The 23,717-nt window shown below is 45.3% G+C and overlaps 1 protein-coding gene and 1 non-coding gene across 3 annotated transcripts in view; one reads left to right on the forward strand and one right to left on the reverse strand.

Annotated features, from left to right (window-relative positions):
- Positions 1-9,663: 9,663 nt before the first annotated feature.
- snx30 (sorting nexin family member 30) overlaps positions 9,664-23,717 on the forward strand; it is a 49,442-nt gene continuing 35,388 nt past the window's right edge. The window contains exon 1 of one of the 2 annotated variants that reach the window (XM_042332644.1): positions 9,664-9,881. In XM_042332644.1, coding sequence (XP_042188578.1) covers positions 9,717-9,881 — 165 coding nt within the window. In that variant the 5' untranslated portion in view covers positions 9,664-9,716. Of the gene's footprint in view, positions 9,882-20,059; positions 20,116-23,717 lie in introns of those variants that run through there. The other variant, XM_042332645.1, reaches the window with a different exon arrangement.
- trnav-uac lies at positions 16,790-16,858 on the reverse strand. The gene has a single exon. It is a non-coding gene; the product is annotated as a tRNA-Val (tRNA).

Here is a 23,717-nt window from a genome sequence, read left to right on the forward strand (position 1 = left end):
AAAAACGGCTTTGGGTTGGTGCCTCATTTTTATTTTTTTAAGGCTAAAAAAAAATCCTCTTTGAAGACCTTTTTTTTTGCGCGTTTTCCAAAGCACTGACCTCTATTGGCCAGTCTACCAGCCATATGTAATATTGGGCTACTTTGAGGCTGCTAGTCGGTTGGCTTTGGGCTATAAATGTATTGCAATGTCTGTCCACCTTAATAATAATCCTTGCATTTGATATAGCGCTTTTCACGTCGGGAGGACGTCCCAAAGCGCTTCACAGAACACACTGTAAAGTGAATTGACTGTATATTTGAGGGCGAACAGCCAATTGCGCACAGCAATGTCCCACAAACAGTCGTAGATTGAAAATGACCAATTTATTATTGTTTTTGGTTTTGGAGGGATTATTATTAGGCTCTGTGTGGAGTAAGGAAACTTGCCCAAGGTTTCGCCCTCTGCCTGGAATTGAACTCAGGTCTCTCGCTTGCAAAGCGAGTGCTCTAACCACTGAGCTACAGGACTCCACCTTGGTTGAGTGTATGTTTGTGGAGGAGCTGTCACTAGTCAAAGGCTGCGTGCAACCCAGGGCTGCACTGGGGCTGCACGGAACAGATTCATTGAAAGTCAACCCGGCTGTTAGTTGATTGGTGGATCGTTTTGCTGGGGTAACAATCCCTCACCCGAAAAATTGGTCATTCAATGACTGTTTCTGGTACACACTGCTATGCGCTATTTTGCACGCAAAATACACAGTCAATCCACTTCACAATATATTCTCTGAAGCACTTTGGGATGACTGTCTCAATGACATATTGACGTCTCATTAGTAAAGTACAGCTCAGAAACATGCCATTCCACCCATCAGTCCGGCCGCTGCTTATACTCTACATTGGTGGCCAGTTCTAGCCCCTGACCACTGAAAATGATCTTTGCTGGCCAGCCTATCTTATCCTCCCACCATCTTTTCACTCAGCGAGTTGTTCAAATTTGGAATAATCTGCCTGAAAGGGTAGTGAAGTCCGATTCGATAACAGCTTTTAAGAGAGAACTGGATAGGTATCTGGGGAAGACGGGTTTGCAGGGTTATGGGGAGAAAGCTGGTGATTGGGGTTAGTGAAAGTGACTTGCTCTGTCAAAGAGCCGGCACAGACTCGATGGGCTGAATGGCCTCCTTCTGTGCCGTAACATTCTATGAATCTATGAAAAATCTTATATATCTTTACTCTGTTTATGGGGTTGTTCAGAGAATGCAGGATTTGCCAAATGGTTGAACTCAGACTTAGAATAACAATAATTAATCCTTGAATTTGACAAACTGCTTATCATGTCATTGAGACTTCTTAATGCACTTCACAGAAAGTGGAGTCCTGTAGCTCAGTGGTTAGAGCACTCGCTTTGCAAGTGAGAGACCTGAGTTCAATTCCAGGCAGAGGGCGAAACCTTGGGCAAGTTTCCTTACTCCACACGCCTAATAATAATCCCTCCAAAACCAAAAACAATAATAAATTGGTCATTTTCAATCCACGACTGTTTGTGGGACATTGCTGTGTGCAATTGGCTGCCGTGTTCGCCCACAAATATACAGTCAATTCACTTTACAGTGTGTTCTGTGAAGCGCTTTGTGATGTCCTCCTGACATGAAAAGCGCTATATCAAATGCAAGGATTATTATTATTAAATATAGTGAAATTTAGGTTAACTCATTAGCCAATTTCTGTTTAACAATGTCCGACAGAATGCCATGAAGTGAAGGACCAATTATATTTGGGAATTGTTGGCCAGGTCACTGGGAGAATGTCCCATTTAGGTGTAAATTGACTCATTTAATGTTTGGTTGGTTATTTAAATATGGTTGTGCACTAATGCCTGCTAATAAATACAGATGCTGGTGTATGGAACATCCAGTTTTACTGACTGGTGAGTAAAGGGAGGAACATATTTACAATTGGAAACTTTCTACAATCCCTTAAAGTCAGCCTCAAAATTCAGAACCACTGAAATAGTTTCATGAACTTGCGAAAATAAATACAATATAAGGAATTCAAAATTTCAAACCTGATAGACTTTAAGAGATACGGAGTGAGATACACGATTGTAAATAACGCCTAGCAATTCCAGAATAACCAATAGCAATCAATGTTAAGGAGCTTAACTGTTTTTAAATAAAAGTCCAACACAATTCATACAGATTTCAAATTTACTGTCTCGGTCATAGCTTAATGAAGCATTCAGTGCTGTCAGTGCTATAAATGGTATTTTTCTGCTACATGTTAATTAATTCACACACAGATTTCACAAGCCACGGGAAACAGGTGATGTGACAGGTTCTTCCCCTTCTCAGCCCAACATCTGTGTTACAAAAAAACAGGCTCAAGTACAGGCACAACATCTGTGTCACAAAAAATATTGCTGCTGGCAAAAACAGAATGATTAAATCTACATAAGATTCTGCTCATTTTCTGGATAATTCAAAATGTTCATATTTTAGCAGTTGCACAGTATTTGGAATCATTGATGAAGTAGCCTTAGATTGTAAATCCAGCAGATCAATCCTTATATGTGCATTCCTATGATTAAAATTATTTAATATTTTCTCTCTCCTGCATTTAATTCCAACAAGTTATGGTCTTTGTTGTGACAAGTGTGTCCCTTGTCAATTGTTCCTACAGAGATTTATTGATGTGGCAAAGCAGAAGAGCGTGAGAAAGCAATCAATGGGAAAAGACCATTTGCTGCATTGAGCCTTGGTTCAGAGAGGCAACCCCACAGTTGTCATAGTCACCCCTTTTGTTTTCTGTGCCTGTCTGTTGTTTAAAATATGTTCTGTAAAGTTTATGTGTTCGTTAAAAGCATTTGCCAGTGTAAGTGCACTTAGTAATTACCGATTGATCTTGGGAAAACTCGGAAAGTGCCGAAGTTCAATAGAACTGGCGCATACACGCTATAAATATATTGAGTAGCACTTTAAATACTTTTTTTAATGTATTTAACGTCTTTGATACTTATAATGCCATCAAGTTTGACTGTAGCTTTGATTGCAACAATTTGGCGGGTAACTGACTATCTAGAATTTGCATAAGTGGATAGCAAGGTGTACTCTTTCCCTATTGGGTCACTTAAAGGATAATTTTGATTGGACCATAAGAAAGGTACCAATTTCATCAAGTAATTGGTGCTATATCATTCCCATTGGGTGCCCTAATTCGGGGACGGGCTCAATGCCCATAAAAGAATGAGCATCATATGGTCACTATTTTTATACCTGATGACAAAGGTATGTGCTCTTAGTATTGATGAGTAATAGTCAGAGATTGGGTCCTCATGCACTTTACATTAACTTTATTACAAATGGCTGCTAGCGTGTGTAATAGTTTAAGTGTGATTAATGTTTGCTATCTCATAGTTGTGTTTGTTGATATTTATTGTGTCGTTTCAGATTTAATGCCGAGGGTAATTTAATCAAAATTACAATAAAATTCCTTTGAGCTAACTTAACATATACAGTCAATTCACTTTACAGTGTGTTCTGTGAAGCGCTTTGGGACGTCCTCCCGACGTGAAAAGCGCTATATCAAATGCAAGGATTATTATTATTATTAACTGTGCTTAAATCAGCACCTTGGGACGTCCTCCCGACGTGAAAGGCACTTTACAAATTTAATTTTGTTGTTGTTAACTCAAGCTTTCTGTATAAATCAAAGGAGGGAATACACAAGCAGGTTCAGCCTAGGTCACAGAGGTGTAAAATAAACCTCTGGTTGACTGAAGCTTCCCAATTTGCTTTAACTTAAATAGCAATTAGTAACATCTGTCATCGTGGAAGAATCATTAGTCAAATTACACATAAGAGACATAAGAACATAAGAATTATGAGCAAGAGTAGGCCATTCGGCCCCTCTAGCCTGCCCCGCCATTCAATAAGATCATCTATAGATCTTAGGAGCAGAGGCACGAGAGGTCTATACACCTAATTAAAGGGATTTGCATTCATTAGTGAGGATTGAACATAGAGGCTATCCAATACTGTGAGGGAGAGCGAGCTATATCATGGGTGTACATTTAAGGGTGATAGAACTGTCTCACAGTGCACTTCACTTCACTAGCTCTGTGTTTTGGGAGAAAGCATTGCATAGAAATCCTCTGAACACCAATGTAACTGTGCTGATGAACACCATGAGCAAAGTTTACATTAAGTATTTTTGACAATAAATAACATTATAAACATAGAACATGTCATTAGCTGGTACTAATGAACAGCACATATTAAATCCCAGGAAGTTCATAATATTCTTCCATCCCCCACATCCTCACTATTCAACGTGACATCCTTTTCTCCGTAGACAACACTTTTTTCCCTCCCAGCAACATTGACGGCTGAGCTTTCTGATTCTAACCCCTCCTAACTGCTAGAAATCCCTCCCTTGACACTTCCAATCCACCTCTTCTCTATCTGGTTTCAAGCACTGCCTTAAAATCTACCTCTTCAACTGCATCTATGGTCATCTCTTTCGCTCCCCACCGCCTGGCGTCTGTCACTGCCAATGTCCTGTAGCTCAGTGGATAGAGCACTTGCTTTGCACACGAGAGACCTGAGTTCAATTCCAGGCAGGGCGAAACCTTGGGCAAGTTTCCTTACTCCACACGCCTGATACTAATCCCTCCAAAAAAACAAAATCAATAATAAATTGGTCATTTTCAATCTACAACTGTTTGTGGGACATTGCTGTACGCAATTGGCTGCCGCGTTCGCCCACAAATATACAGTCAATTCACTTTACAGTGTGTTCTGTGAAACGCTTTGGGATGTCCTCCCGACGTGAAAAGCGCTATATCAAATGCAAGGATTATTATTATAATGTAAAGCACTCCAAGACATTATTCAATTTGAAGGGTACAATAAAAAGGCAAGTTGTTGTTTCCTATCTATACCCTCCATTTCTGTCTACTTGCTTGTTCTAAACTCCCACTGTCCCACCATTGGTGGCTGAGCCTCCTTGCAGACGGCACCTCTACGCAGAGTCATACCTTAGTATTAGATAAAGACTTCAGAAGATAAAATTACTGATTTAATAATGAAATCACAATGCTGACTGAGTTTTATTATTGAGCAACCTTTATACTACAGTAATTGAACAATGATACAAACAGTTTTATTTAATTAAATCAATTTCTGACTGGATCCAGCATATAATTAATACATTGATTTCATTTTTAATAACTATTTACAATACTAATGCATTTAAATAAATAACATTGACATCAGTGAGTAATTTAAAAAAGGATTGAACTTAATGAATTGGATTGTTGAATGTGTTATAAAGCAGTGAGTAAGAGACTGAAATTAATTAAATGAACTATATTTGAGCTTGTAATTCACCAGGTTTCTTGTGATACTCTCTTGCTCTCTTTTCTGGTTAGTTCTGGTCTTTGGACCTTAGTTTTCCTGGTTCCTTTCCATTGTTTTAGTCTGCCATCATTCTTTCATGTCAACTGCTCCTGAGCTGACTCTTGGGAAGCTGATCAGGTCTTGATACTCTTCTCTTTGTCTGCTTTTCTCAATCTTCCTGGCTGATCCAGCTGCCAATTGTTGTCTCCGATTCAACACTATGTCTTAACCAGCAGGTTCCATCCTTGGGCTGCTCCGTTGCCTCAAAAAAACTAATCAGTAGCCCCGTTCTCTGTAGTCAGGAGACTGAACAGGTCACGTCTTGAGCTGTTATGCATCATTTTCTCTTATTTCTACTCAGCTGAAAATGGACAATTTTGTTAGTCGAAAATAGACAACTGGCAAATGCCCCCAAATTGGTGCAGATGGGCAATTGGCATAAAATTTGTGATGCAGAAAGATTCCAAAGTATGATTGAAGATCCTTTCAACCCATTTGGTCTCATGCTTCCAGAATACCCACCTTACTTTCTCCCCATTATTGTGTGTTTCTTATTAGAGTCAAAGGCCTGTCCCTCTACCAGCCTTTATAATAACTGATGCCATGACAATATTTCAGGAATAATTCCTTGTGTTTCCCACACTGGCCCTCCACATGCCTGAACGAATGTCCTGTTGTCCCATTTAATAAGCAATGCTAAACTACTGTACACTATCTTGGGCAACCTCCACTCAAGGTGAAAATTAATCTGAGAGTATATTATTTGTGGAAAATACAAACAATAATCTTCTTCTATACTAATAAAACAATAATGTCTGTCTGCATTTCAAGAAGGATCTCAATAACTGATTGACGTAGAAACATGATTTATACTTCATCAGAAAGATCTTGTGTCTGACATGTGCATATTCGTTTTCAGGTATCTCCTATCATTTATGAGTTATTTCAATTTTGCATTTATCGCTGCAGTGTTCAGCATTTTAGACCCGACCTGGGTCAGTGGGGGAGAAGGGAGAGGAGGGGAAGGGGGGTAGCCGATGGCATGGTCGAAGAGGTGGGTCTTGAGGTGGGACTTGAAGGAGGCTAAGGAGGGGGCGAGGCGGAGTGATTGGAGGAATGGAATTCCAGAGGTTGGGGGCAGAGTGGCTGAAGGCTCTCCCACCAATGGTGGGGGGGAGGGGGGGGTGGTTGGTCAGGGACTTGGCTACAATGCATTCAGGAGGGATAGGGAAGGATAAAATGGAGGGGGAGTGGCAATATTGATTAAAGACACGATTGCAGCCCTGGAAAGGGATGATGTGCGAGAGGGTCCAAAAACAGAATCTATTTGGTTAAAGTTAAAGAGCAGAAATGAAGCTGTTACTCTGTTAGGTGTATACTATAGATCACCAAATAGCAGGAGGGAGATACATGAGCAAACCAACCTGCAAGCAGATTTCAGAAAGATGCAAAGCCAATGAAGTAGTGATAATGAGGGACTTCAATTATCCTAACATAAATTGGCATAATAACAGTGTAAAGAGCAAGGAGGGGGGAGGATTCCTGAAATGTGTTCAGGATAACTTTCTGGATCAGTATGTTTCTAGCCCAGTGAGGAAAAAAGCAGTGCTGGATCTAGTTCTGGGGAATGACGTGGGGCAAGTGGAGTAGGTTTCAGTAGGAGAGCATCTGGACAAAAGTGATCACAACATCATTCGGTTTAGAGTACTTATGGAAAGGGACAAGGAGCAATCAAAGGTCAAGATACTCAACTGGAAGAGGGCTAATTTCAGTGAGTTATAAAGGGACCCAGCCAAGATGGACTGGAAAGAAAGATTGGTAGGTAAAACAGCTAATGAGCAATGGGAAGCCTTCAAGGAGGAGATAGATTGAGGACAGAACAAATACATTCCCACAAAGGTGAAAGGTAGGGCATCTAACCTCCCTGGATGAATAAAGAAATTGGGATTAAGATAAAACAGAAAAAGGAGGCTTATGATAAATGTCAGGTCCAAAATACAGAAGGTAATCAAATAGAATATAAAAAGTACAGAGGAGAACTGAAAAAGGAAATAAGAGGGGCAAAGAGATTGGGTGAGAAAAGATTAGCGGGTAACATAAAAGGGAAGCCAAAGGGAAGCCTAAGGTATTTTATAAGCATATAAAGAATAAAAGGGTGGGTCCAATTAGGGACCAAAGAGGAAATCTTGTTGTGGAGGCAGAGGGCATGGCTGACGTACTGAATGAGTACTTCACATCTGTCTTCACAAAAGAAGAAAATGCAGCCAATGTCACAGTTACAGAAGTTGGATAAGAAAAGAATAAACCGAGAGAAGGTAGTAAAAAAGCTGTCGGTGCTCAAGGCAGATAAGTTAGCTGGTCTGGACGGGTGTATCCTAGGTTACTGAGGGAAGTAGCATGGAAATAACGGAGGCTCTGGCCACAATCTTTCAATCCTCCTTGGACACCGGGGGGTGGTGGCAGAGGACTGGAGGGTTCCAATTGTTACTCCCCTGTATAAAAAGGGGCCGAAGGATAAACCTGGAAACTACAGGCCAGTCAGCCTTATGTCAACAGTGGGGAAACTTCTAGAGACTATCATCCGGGACCAAATAAATTTTCAATTAGAAAAATATGGTTTAATAAAGGACAGCCAACCCGGATTTGTTAAAGACAAATCATGTCTAACAAATCTGATAAGAGTTTTTTTGATGAAGTAATGGAGAGGGTGGATGGAGGTAGTGCAGTTGATGTAGTTTATATGGATTTTCCAAAGGCATTTGATAAAGTGCCACGTAAGAAACTTGTAAGCAAAATAGAAGTCCACGATATTAAAGGGACAGTGGCAGCATAGATACAGAACTGTCTGGGAGACAGAAAGCAGTGAGTGGGGGTGAATGGTTGTTTTTCTGACTGGAAGGAAGTACGCAGTGGTGTCCCCCTGGGGTCAGTATTGGGACCACTGCTGGTTTTGATCTATATAAATGACCTGGACTTGGGTATAGGGAGTACAATTTCCAAGTTTGCAGGTGACGCTAAGCGAGGAAAAGTAGTAAACAGTGAGGAGGATAGTCACAGACTGCACGAGGACACAGACAGACTGGGAAATGGGCCGACACGTGGAGATGAAGTTTAATGTGGAGAAATGTGAAGTGATGCATTTTGGGAGGAAGAATGAGGAGAGGCGATATACGCCGATGGTACAATCTTTAAAGGGGTGAAGGAACAGAGAGACCTGGGGGTCATATAAGTAAATCTTTGAAGGTGGCAGGACAGGGAGATAAAGCTGTTAAAAATGTATATGGGATATTAGACTTTATAAATAGGGCATAGAATACAAAAGTCGGGAAGTTATGATGAGCCTTTACAAAACACTGGTTAGACCTCAGCGAGAGACTGTGTTCAGTTCTGGGGCACTACACTTTAGGAAGGATGTCAAGGCATTGGAGAGGGGGCAAACGATGGTACCAGGAATGAGGGATTTCAGTTATCAGTGGCTAGAGAAGCTCGGGTTATTCTCCTTGGAGCAGAGAAGGTTAAGAGGAGACTTAATAGAAGTTTTCAAAATTATGAGGTAATTCAATAGGATGAACACAGAGAAACTATTCCCACTGGCGGGCGGGTCAGTAACGTGGAGACACCGATTTAAAATAGTTGTTAAAAGAAACAGAGGGGAGGTGAGAAATTTTTTCACACAGCGAATTGTTCGGATCTGGAATGCATTGCCTGAAAGGGCGGTGGAAGCCGATTCAATAACAACTTTTAAGGGAGAAGTAGATAATTATTTGGGGAGGACACGTTTGCGGGAATATGGGGAGTGGATTGATTTGGAAGCTCTTTTCAAAGAGCCAACACAGACCCGATGGGCCGAATGGCCTCCTTCTGCGCTGCACAATTCTGTGATTCTACAACCGAGGGATGGGGGTGCGGAGAGGGACATGACAGCGCCTTCCGGGGGCGAAGCAAAGGCAAAGCGTTGGACACCAGGACATGAGTAAAGAGGGAGACAGCGCCCCCCAGCTGTTGGAGGAGTGGGTGAGCAGTGCGGGCTGACAGGGGCCAGAGAGAGCGAGACAGCGCCCCCCATGGCCGGGAGGAGTGGGTGAGCAGTGCGGGCTGACAGAGGGCAGAGAGAGCGAGACAGCGCCCCCCCATGGCCGGGAGGAGTGGGTGAGCAGTGCGGGCTGACAGGGGGCAGAGAGAGCGAGACAGCGCCCCCCGGTGGCCGGGAGGAGTGGGTGAGCAGTGCGGGCTGACAGGTGGGGAGGGGGGGGGGCTCGGCGGGCGGCGACTTCCTGTCCTGCGCGGTGCGGCTGATAAGAGGCGGCGGGGAGGCGGGGGCCGCGCGGCGCCTGGTGATGTGATGGAGGCGGTGGGCAGCGGCGACTCGGGCGCCATGAGCGGGGTCTGGTGTAAATCACTGCACTCCTCGGGGCAAAGGTCTATCCACGACGTCTCGCATCCGCTCTCGGCGGAGAAGGAGCCGCTGACACCGAGCCCCGACCCCGCGGCCACCGACGGCGACAAGGTGAGGCCGCGGCTCCCCGTCACCTGGGAAACCGCCCCGGGGGGGGGCACACAGCCCCGGGGGGGGCTCGGCCACACAGCCCCGGGGGGGGGCTCGGCCACACAGCCCCGGGGGGGGGGGGGGCTCGGCCACACAGCCCCGGGGGGGGGGGGCTCGGCCACACAGCCCCGGGGGGGGGGGGGGGCTCGGCCACACAGCCCCGGGGGGGGGGGGGGCTCGGCCACAGCCCCGGGGGGGGGGCTCGGCCACACAGCCCCGGGGGGGGGGGCTCGGCCACACAGCCCCCGGGGGGGGGGCTCGGCCACACAGCCCCGGGGGGGGGCTCGGCCACACAGCCCCGGGGGGGGGGCTCGGCCACACAGCCCCGGGGGGGGGGGCTCGGCCACACAGCCCCAGGGGGGGGGCTCGGCCACACGGCCCCACAGCCCCAGGGGGGGGGCTCGGCCACACGGCCCCGGGGGCTCGGCTGTCCGCGGTGTGTGGGTCTAACTGCGGTGTAGTGACTGACAGGGTCCCATGGGCTAGTGTAGTGACTGACAGGGTCTCATGGGCTAGTGTAGTGACTGACAAGGTCTCATGGGCTAGTGTAGTGACTGACTGAGTGTCCCATGGGCTAGTGTAGAGACTGACTGAGTGTCCCATGGGCTAGTGTAGTGACTGACTGAGTGTCCCATGGGCTAGTGTAGTGACTGACTGAGTGTCCCATGGGCTAGTGTAGTGACTGACTGAGTGTCCCATGGGCTAGTGTAGTGACTGACTGAGGGCCTCATGGGCTAGTGTAGTGACTGACTGAGGGTCTCCCTAGCTAGTGCAGTGATGTGTGACTCACTGTCCCATGGGCTGGTGCACTGACTGAGTGATGGATGGTCTCACTGGCTGGTGTAGTGACTGCGTTGAGGTCTTGTGTAATGCATGGCTGACAAGAGTCTCTTGGATCAGTTTAGTGATGGACTGTTGCTCTCAGGGGCTGATGTAATGAGTGACTGACTGAGGGGCGGTCTTGTCGGTTGCTGTAATGACTGATGCACAGTCTCACGGTCTGCATGGAAACATCACTGTCTGAAATGGAGTGTGCACTATCTTCCTGGAAGGAAGCACCCTGTAAACTTAATTCTGGAAATTATTGGATGCAGATTGGTAAGCAGCAAGGCTTGGGGACATTGGGGTATTGCTGGAGTGCAATCAGGTAAAACTGCTTGTTAAAGTGAGTATTGCCTGCCAGGCTCCTGCTCTTGTCCAGCTTGGACCAACTTATTTGTTGGGGCTTAGGCTTGCATGGCTAACTGAAGTGGGGATCGATCATTTCCCCCCAATGAATGATCTGCCCGTTTCAAGTCCTGCTGATGAGACAGGTTGGCTGGTCTGTGATACCGCGGTAATGCTTCGGAGTTCTGTGAATCCGCCTCGCTCAGGACGAGAACTACCAACATCACCACAGAACATTAATTCTTACATTCTGTAAGCAAGCTTGGAGCCAGCTTGGCCCCAAGGAGACGCTGCTTACATTTTCCCTCTTTCTTCTCCCCCCCCCCCCGCCCCAGATGATCAGTTGCTGGCCATTTGAGATCTGACAAATGCATATTTGAGCTCTCACAGGAACTCCATGTGAGCTTTCCGATGAGAAGCTCAGTGTAAAATATGTTGAGCATTGCAACAATCTTCTGCTCACAGCTTGGACACACATTCTTCCCCCTTGAACGATGGTTCCACCAGTTGGTAGTGCAGAGTTTGAGCAGCAGCTGCTTATCTCTCCCCCACACCAATTCAGATGGATTCCAAGCCCTGGATATGTGTGTTCGTGACTCCAGGTAGTGTCTTGCAGCAGGTATCATCCCGTGCCTTTCCTCCTGAATTGCAACCTGGTGTGGAGAGGAAATGAATGATTAAATATACTGGATATAGGCTGCAGATCAGTAAGCATCTTCGTTAGTATTTGAATATGATCCTTTGTACATGTTTGATCTAATAGGGCTGCTAACTGTTTTTACCCTGTCTAAAGTTTTTGCTGTGATTGGTGTATTTCATTTCCAGTTGGTAATGTTTTAATGCGGGTGCTTATGTGAATTTATATCGGGGGTTTGTGGTCAGTATAAAGTGCCAAGATGTGATTCAGCTATGTTTCTTCAAATGTGGCAAGTGTCTACTGATTCCAATACTAATGGGGTCTGATTTTGTTGTGGTTGTGAAATATTGTTGGTTATTATGCAAGCTCTTGAAACTGTGAACCATGACACCAACTAAACTAGTGCATTACTGAAGTAAATATATATCCAGGAAAGGTATAAAGTAAGCCATTGGTGTACCATAAACTTCTTGCTAAGATGGAAAAAATGTGGTGTGTTCCTTAAGGCTCCATATCCTCCGTCTTCTCTATATCAACGTGCTCCTGCTTGGTTTGTCATCCACAGGCATGGGATTAACTTTCACACCTCAGCCTCGCCCCCATTGATTCCTGGACCACTGCTGTTCTGAACAATTGCCTGCCCATTGAAAGCTAACTTTCTTCAGTTAACACCTTGGCTCCCGTCAACACTTCCCATTTGTCGCTGACGGCAATAATATACACGGATTTCCATTCCACCTCTCAGCTAGTACGGAACCTCTGTGTCTTGTTTAACTTTCAACTGTCCTTTAAACCCCACATCCATGCCCTAACCGTCCAGCTTTCTCCCATCTCTGCGACATTGCCTGTCTCCCCATTACCTCTCTCTATTGGTCACCAAGACCCTTATCCATGCATTCACCATGTCCAGGCTGGACAGCTTTTAGCTTGCGAGACTTCCCCACTCTTCTCTCCACAAGCTGCAGACCATCTGGACTGCTGCAGCTCATGTCTCTCCTACATAGGCTCCAGAAACCTATTGCTCCCATTCTTGCCCGGCACTGGCTCCTTATCCCCCAGATGATTGAGTTCAAGATCCTCTCCTTCACTTTTAAATGGTCATGTCCCACTCTGCTTCTGTGACTGTAAACCCAACCAACCTGCTGACTCCCTCTGCTTGGCAGGCACTGGCCTGCTTCATATCCCTTGCCCTGCCTTCCCTACCATCAGCAGTTGGAATTCCAGCCTCTGCCCCACTCTTGTCTCACCTCTTTCCTCAACTCCTTCAAGGTCCATCTTCAGATCTTCCTCTTTGACTGCACTTTCGGTCATCTTTACCCCCTCCCCCACCACCCTTCCCGAATCCAACCCTGAGCTCGGTTGAAAACCCCTATCTGTCTAGTGCCTCCCGACATAAAAGGCGCTACAGAAAACTAGTTTATTTTAAATAGTTTGTAATATAGTCATGAGAGCATAGCTATTTTTACCTTTTAGAAGTAATTGTTTCTGCTGCAGGATCTTTCTAGATATAATCAGCTTTTTACCTTTAAAATGCTTTTAAAACTCTAAGAATTGCTTTTGTCTCGACATTAATACACTTGCCAACGTCATAGAAGGGAGACTTTAGAGATTCTTATCTGAACCAAGCTCATTTTAAAAAAAATTGCTATGCTATTGTTAGAAAATGGATCATGTCTACCAATAGCCTTATTTTTGTTTAATTATTTCTTATTCAAAATTATTCTGAGCAAATTCAAATGCTCCTGACCAAATTAAGGCTGATTGGTACTGTCCAAGCTGCTTGCTTTTTTTGCGGCAATAAAGACTGAAAGCTGCTTTGTGGGAGTGACTTTTCAGCTTTATGCTCTCAATAGTAAGACTGTTCATTGGCATCTAGATGGAGGTATACTGCGTTTTTCTCTTCTGATTTTCTGCTGCGTTTTTCTCTTCTGATTTTCTGCTGCAACTCTTCCTTGGCCAACTTGTTTGTTCAAAGGTGTGTTGCCCTGGGAGAATTCTCTTTTAGCCTAAGGTGCAGTTTGGTAGCATGTTCATCCATGAAAGGCAAACAAATTAACATTTTCTCTTAAAGATTCACTGAATTTGACCTTTCATTTCTCTATTTCCCACCGCCATCCCTCCCGACCATCAGTAATTAAAATTTCTTTCAGCAGTTGCAGTTTCGGTGATTGTCGCCTGACTCCGCCACTACCTCAGGCCACTGAAACTCTTGTTCATGCCTTCATCACCTCCCGGCTCGACTATGCAAACGCCCTGCTGTCGGCCTTCCCAACTCCTCCCTCCACAGACTGCAGATAATCCAGAACTCTGCAGCCCGTGTCCTCTCCCGACCCCCCCCCCCCCCCGACCCGACCCCCCGCAATTTTTGGCAAATATTTCCTCATATTTCTATTGGCCCAGGTGTTGAGGCATTAGGGGTGAAGCACGGTTTCTTGGACTGTGAAACTTAAAAGGATAAAGAAGTTACATTTTTGGCAGAGGTTGGAAAACAGCATTTATTTTCCCCAAATACCCTCTTTTTTTCTGTTGATTTATGATAAACTAGTTCCTGTTATTGCTGTTGACAGTGTTAAACTAGCTTTCCCCGCTGGATTGATTCAGCTGCATGCAAGATCTCTTGTAAGACCATTTCTTTCGGAGACTAGACTTGGAGAAAATGTGTGCTGATGGATCAGAAATGAAGAACAAGATGACCTGCTAATGGTTGAAAGGAACAGTTCTAATGGTACATTTGAAACATTAACTGTTTTCTTTCCCTAAACTTCAACTGAAATTGCTTATTTGTGATGCAGTACAGTTCTACAGATGCTGTTCACTCTGGAGTACTTCAGTCAAGTTGCCATTCTTGTATGTATGAGGTTAGACCATGAGTGTTGGCTATTTTGATTGTGAGGAGTACGGCAAATATATCCTGTCCTTCCCCCAACATCCAAAAGTGCAGCCTCCAACTGCATTCCATGGGTAATGATTAAAAACAGAAACTCTCGTTTTCTTCCCTCCCTTCACCCTCCTCCCAAGCACTGCAGAAACCTCGATCAAGCTGTTAAACTTGGCACAACCATCAATTGAAACTGGGACCTCATTACTCTTGCCTCCAGCTTTGCTCGAGGCAATGGCTTCAGCATCAGACCTGTCAATCTAAAGCTTTAATCAACCTTTTAGAAGCACTTTATTAGTCTCCCTTCACCTTGTTGCTGAGAGCTTGTAACCTGGCAGTGGTGCTCTGAATTAATCCCATTGCTGAGGACAATGAGTGGACTGAAGATGCCACTTGATTTATTCTTGTGTGGATTGGTGCAGGCAAGTTTGTTAGTGCTTCTATTAGATGCCACTTACTGCCACTTCCTGTTTTTTTGATTAACCTTCAATGCTGCTGTGAGGTTATTCAGTATAGAAGGTAATTTCATGGTGAGAAAGAGACTGGGTCAGTGATATTTCAACCCTGCATTTCAAAGCCCTCCATGGTCTTGCTCACCCCTACCTCTGCGACCTCCTAACCCCCTACCACGCTGCTCGTTTCCTCTGCTGAGTGGGCTCCGGCCTGCTTCACGTCCCCCGCCTCACCCACCCCACTATTGCTGGGCGGGCCTTCTGCCACTCTCCCCCCACCCCCTGGAACTCCATCTCGCAGTCCCTCCGCCTCGCCCCCTCCCTTGCCTCCTTCAAGACGCATCTCAACACCCTTCTCTTCGATGGTGCTTTCGATCACCCTGCTTCCCCCTGCCCTCCACCCTCCCCCAATACCGCCCCCCAGCTCGGGTCCGAAACTCTGACTGTCCAGCACCTTGGAACGTCCTCCCAACGTGAAAGGCGCTATACAAATGTAATTTTATTGTTGTTGTCGCATTTGTAGAGTTTTTTTCGTGCAATTTGAAGTACCAGAATTGCCAAGATCTCAATCCTATAAATTGTGTAGGTAGCTATGTGTAAAAATAGAATTGTGTATGGTAATTATTCAGTCTCAAATGGGAGCATTGGTGCTGGTTGCAGTGCAACAATGAGTTATTATTGAGAAAGAAATACAGTACTGTCTGCGCTCAATTATTCGGTTTTATGTTTGTTCAGATCCTGTGGAAACAGTGTTTAGTTGCAAGGATACTTATAATTTCCTGAGCATTCAGTGCAGACTAATTCCAAGCATGACCTATTGAGGCCATGATAATGTTTTTCCTTGATTTGTTTTCCAGGCTTATAAAATGTGCAGGACAGCATGGCTGTTGGCATTAACTTTATTATATTGTTTGGAATTCACATTGTACCCATTTTAATCTAATCCTATTGCAACAGATAACTCATTTCGATCCAGATCTATGTGCTTTCAAGTTATTCCATTCATCCAGTTGGCTTTCAGTGGGGAAACCTTGACAGTATGTAGGTTGAGAGTTGTATACTTTAGTACTCGTATACATTTTTTAAATTTAAAATAAAGGTTGGTATGTTGTACACTTAAGGAGGAAAAGGTGGATGCTGTATACCAAATTGAATGGATGTATTGTCTGACTGTTAATGCTGCTTCTGAATTCGAGACCTGCAGCCTGAAAAAATACCAACTCTTAAGACAATTCTAAGTGTTCAGTACTTTGCTTAAGGTTGTGGAAATTGTGGAATATTCCTGCATTCAGATTTGGAAGTTTTTTTGAGCTCTTCCAATCTTATTTTCAAATTGAGACCGAATTGAGGATGTTTTGAAGATAAAGTTCTTCTGAATATTAAATATTAGTAAAAATGGATTTATAGGCAAAGGTTAAGTGGAATTGCAGACTGCTGGTATATATTGACAATCTGCCTTCCAGGATCCAGCACTAACCAGACTTGACATAATAATCCTTGCATTTGATATAGCACTTTTCATGTCTTCTAGAAGTCTCAAAGCGCTTCACAGAACATACTGTAAGGTGAATTGACTATATATTTGTGGGCGAAATGCAGCAGCCAATTGCGCACAGCAATGTCCCACAGACATTGCTGTGCGCAATTGGATTGAAAATGACCGATTTATTATTTTTTTTTCTTGAGGGATTATTATTAGGCTCTGTGTGGAGTAAGGAAACTTGCCCAAGGTTTCACCCTCTGCTGGGAATCGAGCCCAGGTCTCTCGCTTGTAAAGCGAGTGCTCTAACCACTGAGCTACAGGACTCTACCTGCTATGTTAATAAGGCTACAATGTAGACTGTCTGCCTGTTCCAGAAGACATTAACGATCATATGGCACTATTTGAAAAGAGAAGGGAGTTCTTAAGGTGCCTGAGCCAACAATTCCCCAAATAAAATTGGTATTTTGTTTCATGAGATATTGCTGTGTACAATTGGGCTGCCGCATTCACTTACAACTATACAGTCACTCCACTTCACAATAAATCCTGCGAAGCACACATCCCGACATGAAAAGCGCCATACCAAATGCAAGAATTATTATAGTTTGGTTCATGAAAATGTCTTCTAAATAAATGTTTCCTGTGCAAAGTGATGCTGTGCAGTATTTTAATTTTATTTTTTAAAAATGTCAATTTCACTGGTGCACCACTGAAATCTATTCATGAATGTAAAGTAATGGATTCTGTTATTTCAGGTGTCTAGTTGTGAGTTTGATGAACAGCATTGTCCTGGTGAATGAGATACTGAGTAACAGAATGGGAAACCTGTCAGCTTTTATCTATTGAGCAGCGAACATTGCATGACTGTCAGACTGCACATCCCTGTATATTCTGCACAGATAACTTGCTTAAAAAAAGTTATGTTGGCTTTATTGGAGTAGCAGCTCTTTCCATGAAGAAATTTACAATCTGAAGTCTGCACAGGGGGTAAAATTGTTCAAGTGTTTCTTATGAGGTTAAGCATCTATACTCCTCTACTCACTTCAGTCAGTTGTCTTTTCGTTAGACTTTTTTTCTCTCTCTCTGAGCCATACATCAGGAGTCAAAGGAGTGGTTGAGCATCTTGATTTAAGATCTCTGCCAATGCCGCTCTGAGCCTGCTGGGATGAGCACAATTAAGGCAGTAGATGGTTTCTGGACAACTTGCTTCCGCCATGAGGAAGTGCACTCAGATCAGAGAAATTGCAGATTCAAACAGCATCTCATCACTCTCGCATAATGCACTGGTTGAATGCCCTATTCTACCCAGTAGATTTTCTATTTATTAAACTACTTTGCAGTGGGTATCAGTAATTCCCCTCACACACTGTACATCCACTTTCTCTGTTAAAAGAGCCTGCCGTTTAGTTTGGTCCACTCGGTGTGATTGGATTTTGCATAAGCAGACTTGGTCACAGTGACTGTATAGTAAGTGTGAGGGGGTGGTAATGTTAATAGCAAAAGCTTTAATGCTTTTGTCAGGAAAATGTTGCTCTTGGGACCTGAAGGAAATTTGGTGAAGGAGGTTACTATATGTTGATTTCTTTTTTTTTGCATTGAAGCTTTGTATTAATTTTACACTGAATGATTAAATCCAGGATTATTTTAAATCCGTATTAGGAACACAATTTGCACTAAAATAGTTTCTTTCCCGAGCTTCGGAGTGGAAGCTTGAGCTGGGTTGGAGTGTAGGTGATAAGCTGGGTCAATAGAAAAGTGCTGACATATTTGCAAAAAAAATTGTGGAGCACTTTACAAATCTTGCAGGTAATTGCAGCGGGCTTTGTGGGGAAAATTGCAGAGGTTGATTGGTGCTGTTGTGGTACATTTTACTGCTACATTTTTTGACTTTAGTGATAATAAAATAAGGAAATAACACATATTAGATTGTTAAAAAATATAAATTGCTTCTTTAACGAAAACTAGGTGGTCATTTTTTTTCTTGGTGGGGCGGACACCAGCAAAGCTGCAGGAGCTCACCACCTCCTGCCTCTGAGGGCTGGTACTGCACACAGAGACCCAGAAAGACACGCACACTCAGAGAGAGAGAGAGAGAGACGCACACACATACACACACATTCGGAGAGAGACACACACACATACACACACATTCGGAGAGAGACACACACACATACACACACATTCGGAGAGAGACACACACACATTCGGAGAGAGACACACATTTGAAGAGAGAGACACAAACACACACACATTTGAAGAGAGAGACACAAACACACACACATTTGAAGAGAGAGACACAAACACACACACATTTGAAGAGAGAGACACAAACACACACACATTTGGAGAGACGCGCACACACACACACATTTGGAGAGAGACGCGCGCACACACACACACATTTGGAGAGAGACGCGCGCGCACACACACACATTTGGAGAGAGGCGCGCACACACATTTGGAGAGAGGCGCGCACACACACACTTGGAGAGAGACGCGCGCACACACACACTTGGAGAGAGACGCGCGCACACACACACACACTTGGAGAGAGACGCGCGCGCGCACACACACACACTTGGAGAGAGACGCGCGCGCGCACACACACACATTTGGGGAGAGACGCGCACACACACACACATTTGGAGAGAGACGCGCGCACCCACACACACATTTGGAGAGAGACGCGCGCGCACACACACACATTTGGAGAGAGGCGCGACACACACACTTGGAGAGAGACGCGCGCACACACTTGGAGAGAGACGCGCGCGCACACACACACTTGGAGAGAGACGCGCGCACACACACACACACTTGGAGAGAGACGCGCGCGCGCACACACACACACTTGGAGAGAGACGCGCGCGCGCACACACACACACTTGGAGAGAGACGCGCGCGCGCACACACACACACTTGGAGAGAGACGCGCGCGCGCACACACACACACACTTGGAGAGAGACGCGCGCGCACACACACTTGGAGAGAGACGCGCGCACACACACTTGGAGAGAGACGCGCGCGCACACACTTGGAGAGAGACGCGCGCGCACACACACTTGGAGAGAGACGCGCGCGCACACACTTGGAGAGAGACGCGCGCGCACACACACACACACACTTGGAGAGAGACGCGCGCACACACACACACACACTTGGAGAGAGACGCGCGCGCACACACACACACTTGGAGCGAGACGCGCGCACACACACACACTTGGAGCGAGACGCGCGCACACACACACACTTGGAGAGAGGCGCGCACACACACACACTTGGAGAGAGACGCGCGCACACACACACACTTGGAGAGACGCGCACGCAAGGGGGGGCGGGGGGGGGAGGCACGCAAGGGGGGGCGGGGGGGGAGGCACGCAAGGGGGGCGGGGGGGGAGGCACGCAAGGGGGTAGAGGGTAGCACACTCGGGGGGAGGGTGACACAGAGAGAGAGACTTCAGTGGTTGAATGCATACTGCCATTGTTGGTGGCGATAGAAGGTTAGCCTGAGGAAGAGCAGAGGGAGGAGCAATGTAGGAGATCGTAGAGCTGGGGTGTGATGAGGCCATTTGAAAAGGTAACGTTGAAGTGAATCCACTGGAAATTCCCAGTCGACCCTGGGGATGATTGACTCATGGAACCTGGTGCAGAAAATGATACAGGTTACAAAGTTCCAGATAATCTGGAGTTTATGGAGGGTTTTGCTGGGAAGGCCAGTGAAGAGAGATTGGAGAAATCAAGACCGTAGATGATTACGGTGCGGATGAGGGTTACTGCTTCATTGATGACGTAGAGTCAGGCTTCATTGCAGAGATGGAGGAAAGCATACTTTATCAAACACTGCTTAAAGTAGAGGTGAAGGTTGAGTAAAGTGCCAAGATTGTGTACTGGTTCAGTGTTGCTTTCAGTGAGGAACTGCAGAGGTTGATCGTCACAGTTAAGGGTGAAGCGACACTTGCGGGAGCTGAGCAGAATGGTGAGAAGTATGTGTAAACCTTTCAACATGTGTTGCTAATACAGCCAGTTAACACAGCTAAGTGATCTTGACCTTGCAACACAAATGCAGTTTCCAACTAATGTCTCTGGATAGCAAGTGTAAATCCTGGCTCATTTTTGGCCCTTCTCCAACCAAAATGTCGGCGATGTGATATTGGTGCTCCTATGTGGCTCGGAGATGTGGATGCTGAAGAGAAACTCGTCTGCCTGTCAAGAATTCCACATGCTTTGCCAGTGCAATATTCTTGGAATACTCTGGTTCAGCTGCTAACGGCTTTTCCTCCACCCCCCGCACTGTCTCGTGCGGTGTCCCTCAGGGCTCTGTCCTCGGTCCCCTCCTCTTCACCCTCTATATGCTCCCCCTGTGGTGACATCATCCGCAAACATGGGGTTAACTTCCACATGTATGCGGATGACACCCAACTCTACCTTTCCTCCTCTACTCTCAACTCCACGACCACCGATGTCCTGACAGCTGCCTGTCCGACATCGAGTCCTGGACGAGAGACAACTTTCTTCAGCTCAATGTGCGCAAAACTGAGGCCCTCCTGATTGGCTCACGTCAGCGCCTCCGCACCTCAGGCGCTGACACCATCAGCATCCAAGGCTGCACTCTCCACCTCTCAAAGCCACTCAGGAACCTCGGTCTTCTGTTCGACCCTGAGCTGTCCTTTCTCCCTCATATCCGCACCACAACTGGCACCGCCTTCCATCACCTCCGGAACATCGCCAGACTACGGCACTACCTCACCCCTCACGCTGCTGAAACTCTGGTCCACGCCTTTGTCACCTCAAGGCTGGACTATGGGAACTCTCTCCTCGCCGGCCTTCCCGGCACCTCCCTCCACAAGCTGCAGGTCATTCAGAACTCTGCAGCTCGTGTACTGTCCCGCACCAGGCTTCGGGACCACATCACTCCCACCCTCGCTCGCCTCCACTGGCTCCCCATCCCCCAGAGGATCCAATTCAAGATCCTCATCCTCACCTACAAGGCCATTCACGGCCTCGCTCCCTCCTACCTCTCCGACCTACTATCCCCCTACCTACCTGCCCGTACCCTTTGTTCCTGTGGCTCCGGTCTGCTCCACATCCCCCGCCCCAACCGCCCTACCATCGGTGGCCGGGCCTTCAGCCTCTCAGCCCCGAGGCTCTGGAACTCCATCCCCCAGTGCCTTCGCCGCCTCCTCCCTTTCCTCCTTCAAGGCCGGTCTCAAGACCTTTCTCTTTGACCGTGCCTTCAGCTCCCCTCTCGACTCTCTACCCCCTCCTCGCTCCCTCCCTTCCCTCCCCTCCCCCTGACCATTTCCCCGCTGCTCGGGTCCCGACCCAACTGTCCAGCGCCTTGGGACGTCCTCCCGACGTGAAAGGCGCTCTATAAATGCAATCTTGTTGTTGTTGACAGTGTAGGGTTAGCTCAGACCAGCTTACCCAGTGTGGCTCAGTTGGTAGCACTGTTGCTTCTCAGTCAGAAGGTTGTAAGTTCAACTCTCATGTCAGGACTTGGAACTTGTAGTATAAGTGAATAGAAAGTGAATATGTCTTATGAATAGAAAGTTCATTTTGTATGTTGCTCTTGTACAGAGTTGCTGATCCAGGTAAAAGAATTAACTTGCTGCAAGCTGATGTGGTCAACTATTCTAGCTGATTGCAGGTTGACATTTGAAGTTTGCAGAGTGTACATAAAATTCTGTTTAACTCCAGCTGCTGAATTTGTATGGAATTTGTAACTTTTTTTTAAAAAAAGAAAAATTTAAATGCTGCAGAGAACTTTGCAAATCTGTTAATGCAAGACAAATCAATTCCCACTTTGCCTTTCTTTTTATTGTATTATTCCAGTGGCTCCAGAGTAGTTTGACCTCCACACTGTCAAATCCTTTTTTATTTTTTGCAAATCTGTTTCCTTCTGTTAAGATTGTTCATATTTGGGTATATCCAAATTTCATTGCGTCAGCTTGAACTTCAGATGAGACTGATGAAACTTGAGTGAGTTATGAGCTTCCCATGAGTGGATACTTCAGGCTTATTTCAGCTTGTTTGGGGAAGTGTTAATGTCGGTGCTGTGAAGTGGAACATTTTATTCCTACTTTCTGCAGCAAATGTCATGCTGCCCCTCTAGTCAAGTTATATCATAGATCCATGGAAAAGCAAAACTGCTAATGTCTGTCACACCGTTCTGCACCAGTATGCTTCCCTTCCTCCCCTTACGTCAATCCTTTTGGCATTTCTGAATGTCAATTTAGTTTTGAGTTATGGGTTCATTGGTCACTCATTTCATCGCTGTTTGTAGGACATTGATATGTATAAATTGGCTGCTGTTTCACCCACAAAATTCACACAATTGCACTACTTTACAGTATGTCTGAAGCATTTTGAGATGTCTCAACAATGTGATAAGGAATGTTAAGGATTATTTGTCAGGAGCTGGGCTGAGGCTGAACTGATATGAAGTAGGAACCTTATAATTGAAAAGAGGTTTTATTCTGTTAGTTTGAGCTGAATTTGAAAATTTGAACCCAAGTCTGAGTATTTAGGATGCTGTTAACTCACTGTACTTTCCAATTCTTAAGTCATTCAATATTTCTAATTTAGTCTAATCCTGCAATCCAATTATTTAACAGACACCATTGCTAAAAACTACTTTAAAATTCACACTTTATATTTTACGTATTGAACAAGTGTTCAAAAGACATGATTTGCGCCACCAAATGATTCCTAAAACACTGCAGATTGTTTACTCCAGTGCATTAGCTGCTAAGCATCACCTCATTTATTTTGAGGGAAAACTCTGGCTTTTTCTAATCGAAAGCCAAAAGCAAAAATGTACATTTTACTGTGACTAAACCTTGCATTTGATATAACACCTTCCGTGTTGAGGACCCATCAGAGATTCACAGGATATACAGGGAGTGTAATTAATGACTTATATAGGCAAATGTAGCAGCTAATTTGCATACAGCAATGTCCCACAAATAGACTTAAAGTGAATGACCAATTTTATTTGGAGGATTATTGGCTGGGATACTGGTAGAAAGAAACTCCCTTAGTTTAACCTAAATACTCTTCCGACCCCCCGCCCCCTCACCATGTTGTGAAGTACTGTAGCAGTAACAAGCCTGTATTGAAGTTGCCTTGTTTTTTGGAGGTGGGGTGGGGGGAATGGCGCAATTTAACTCTGGCATGTTT

Source organism: Callorhinchus milii, unplaced genomic scaffold (genome assembly GCF_018977255.1).
Source record: "Callorhinchus milii isolate IMCB2004 unplaced genomic scaffold, IMCB_Cmil_1.0 Scaffold1, whole genome shotgun sequence".
NCBI lineage: Eukaryota > Metazoa > Chordata > Chondrichthyes > Chimaeriformes > Callorhinchidae > Callorhinchus > Callorhinchus milii.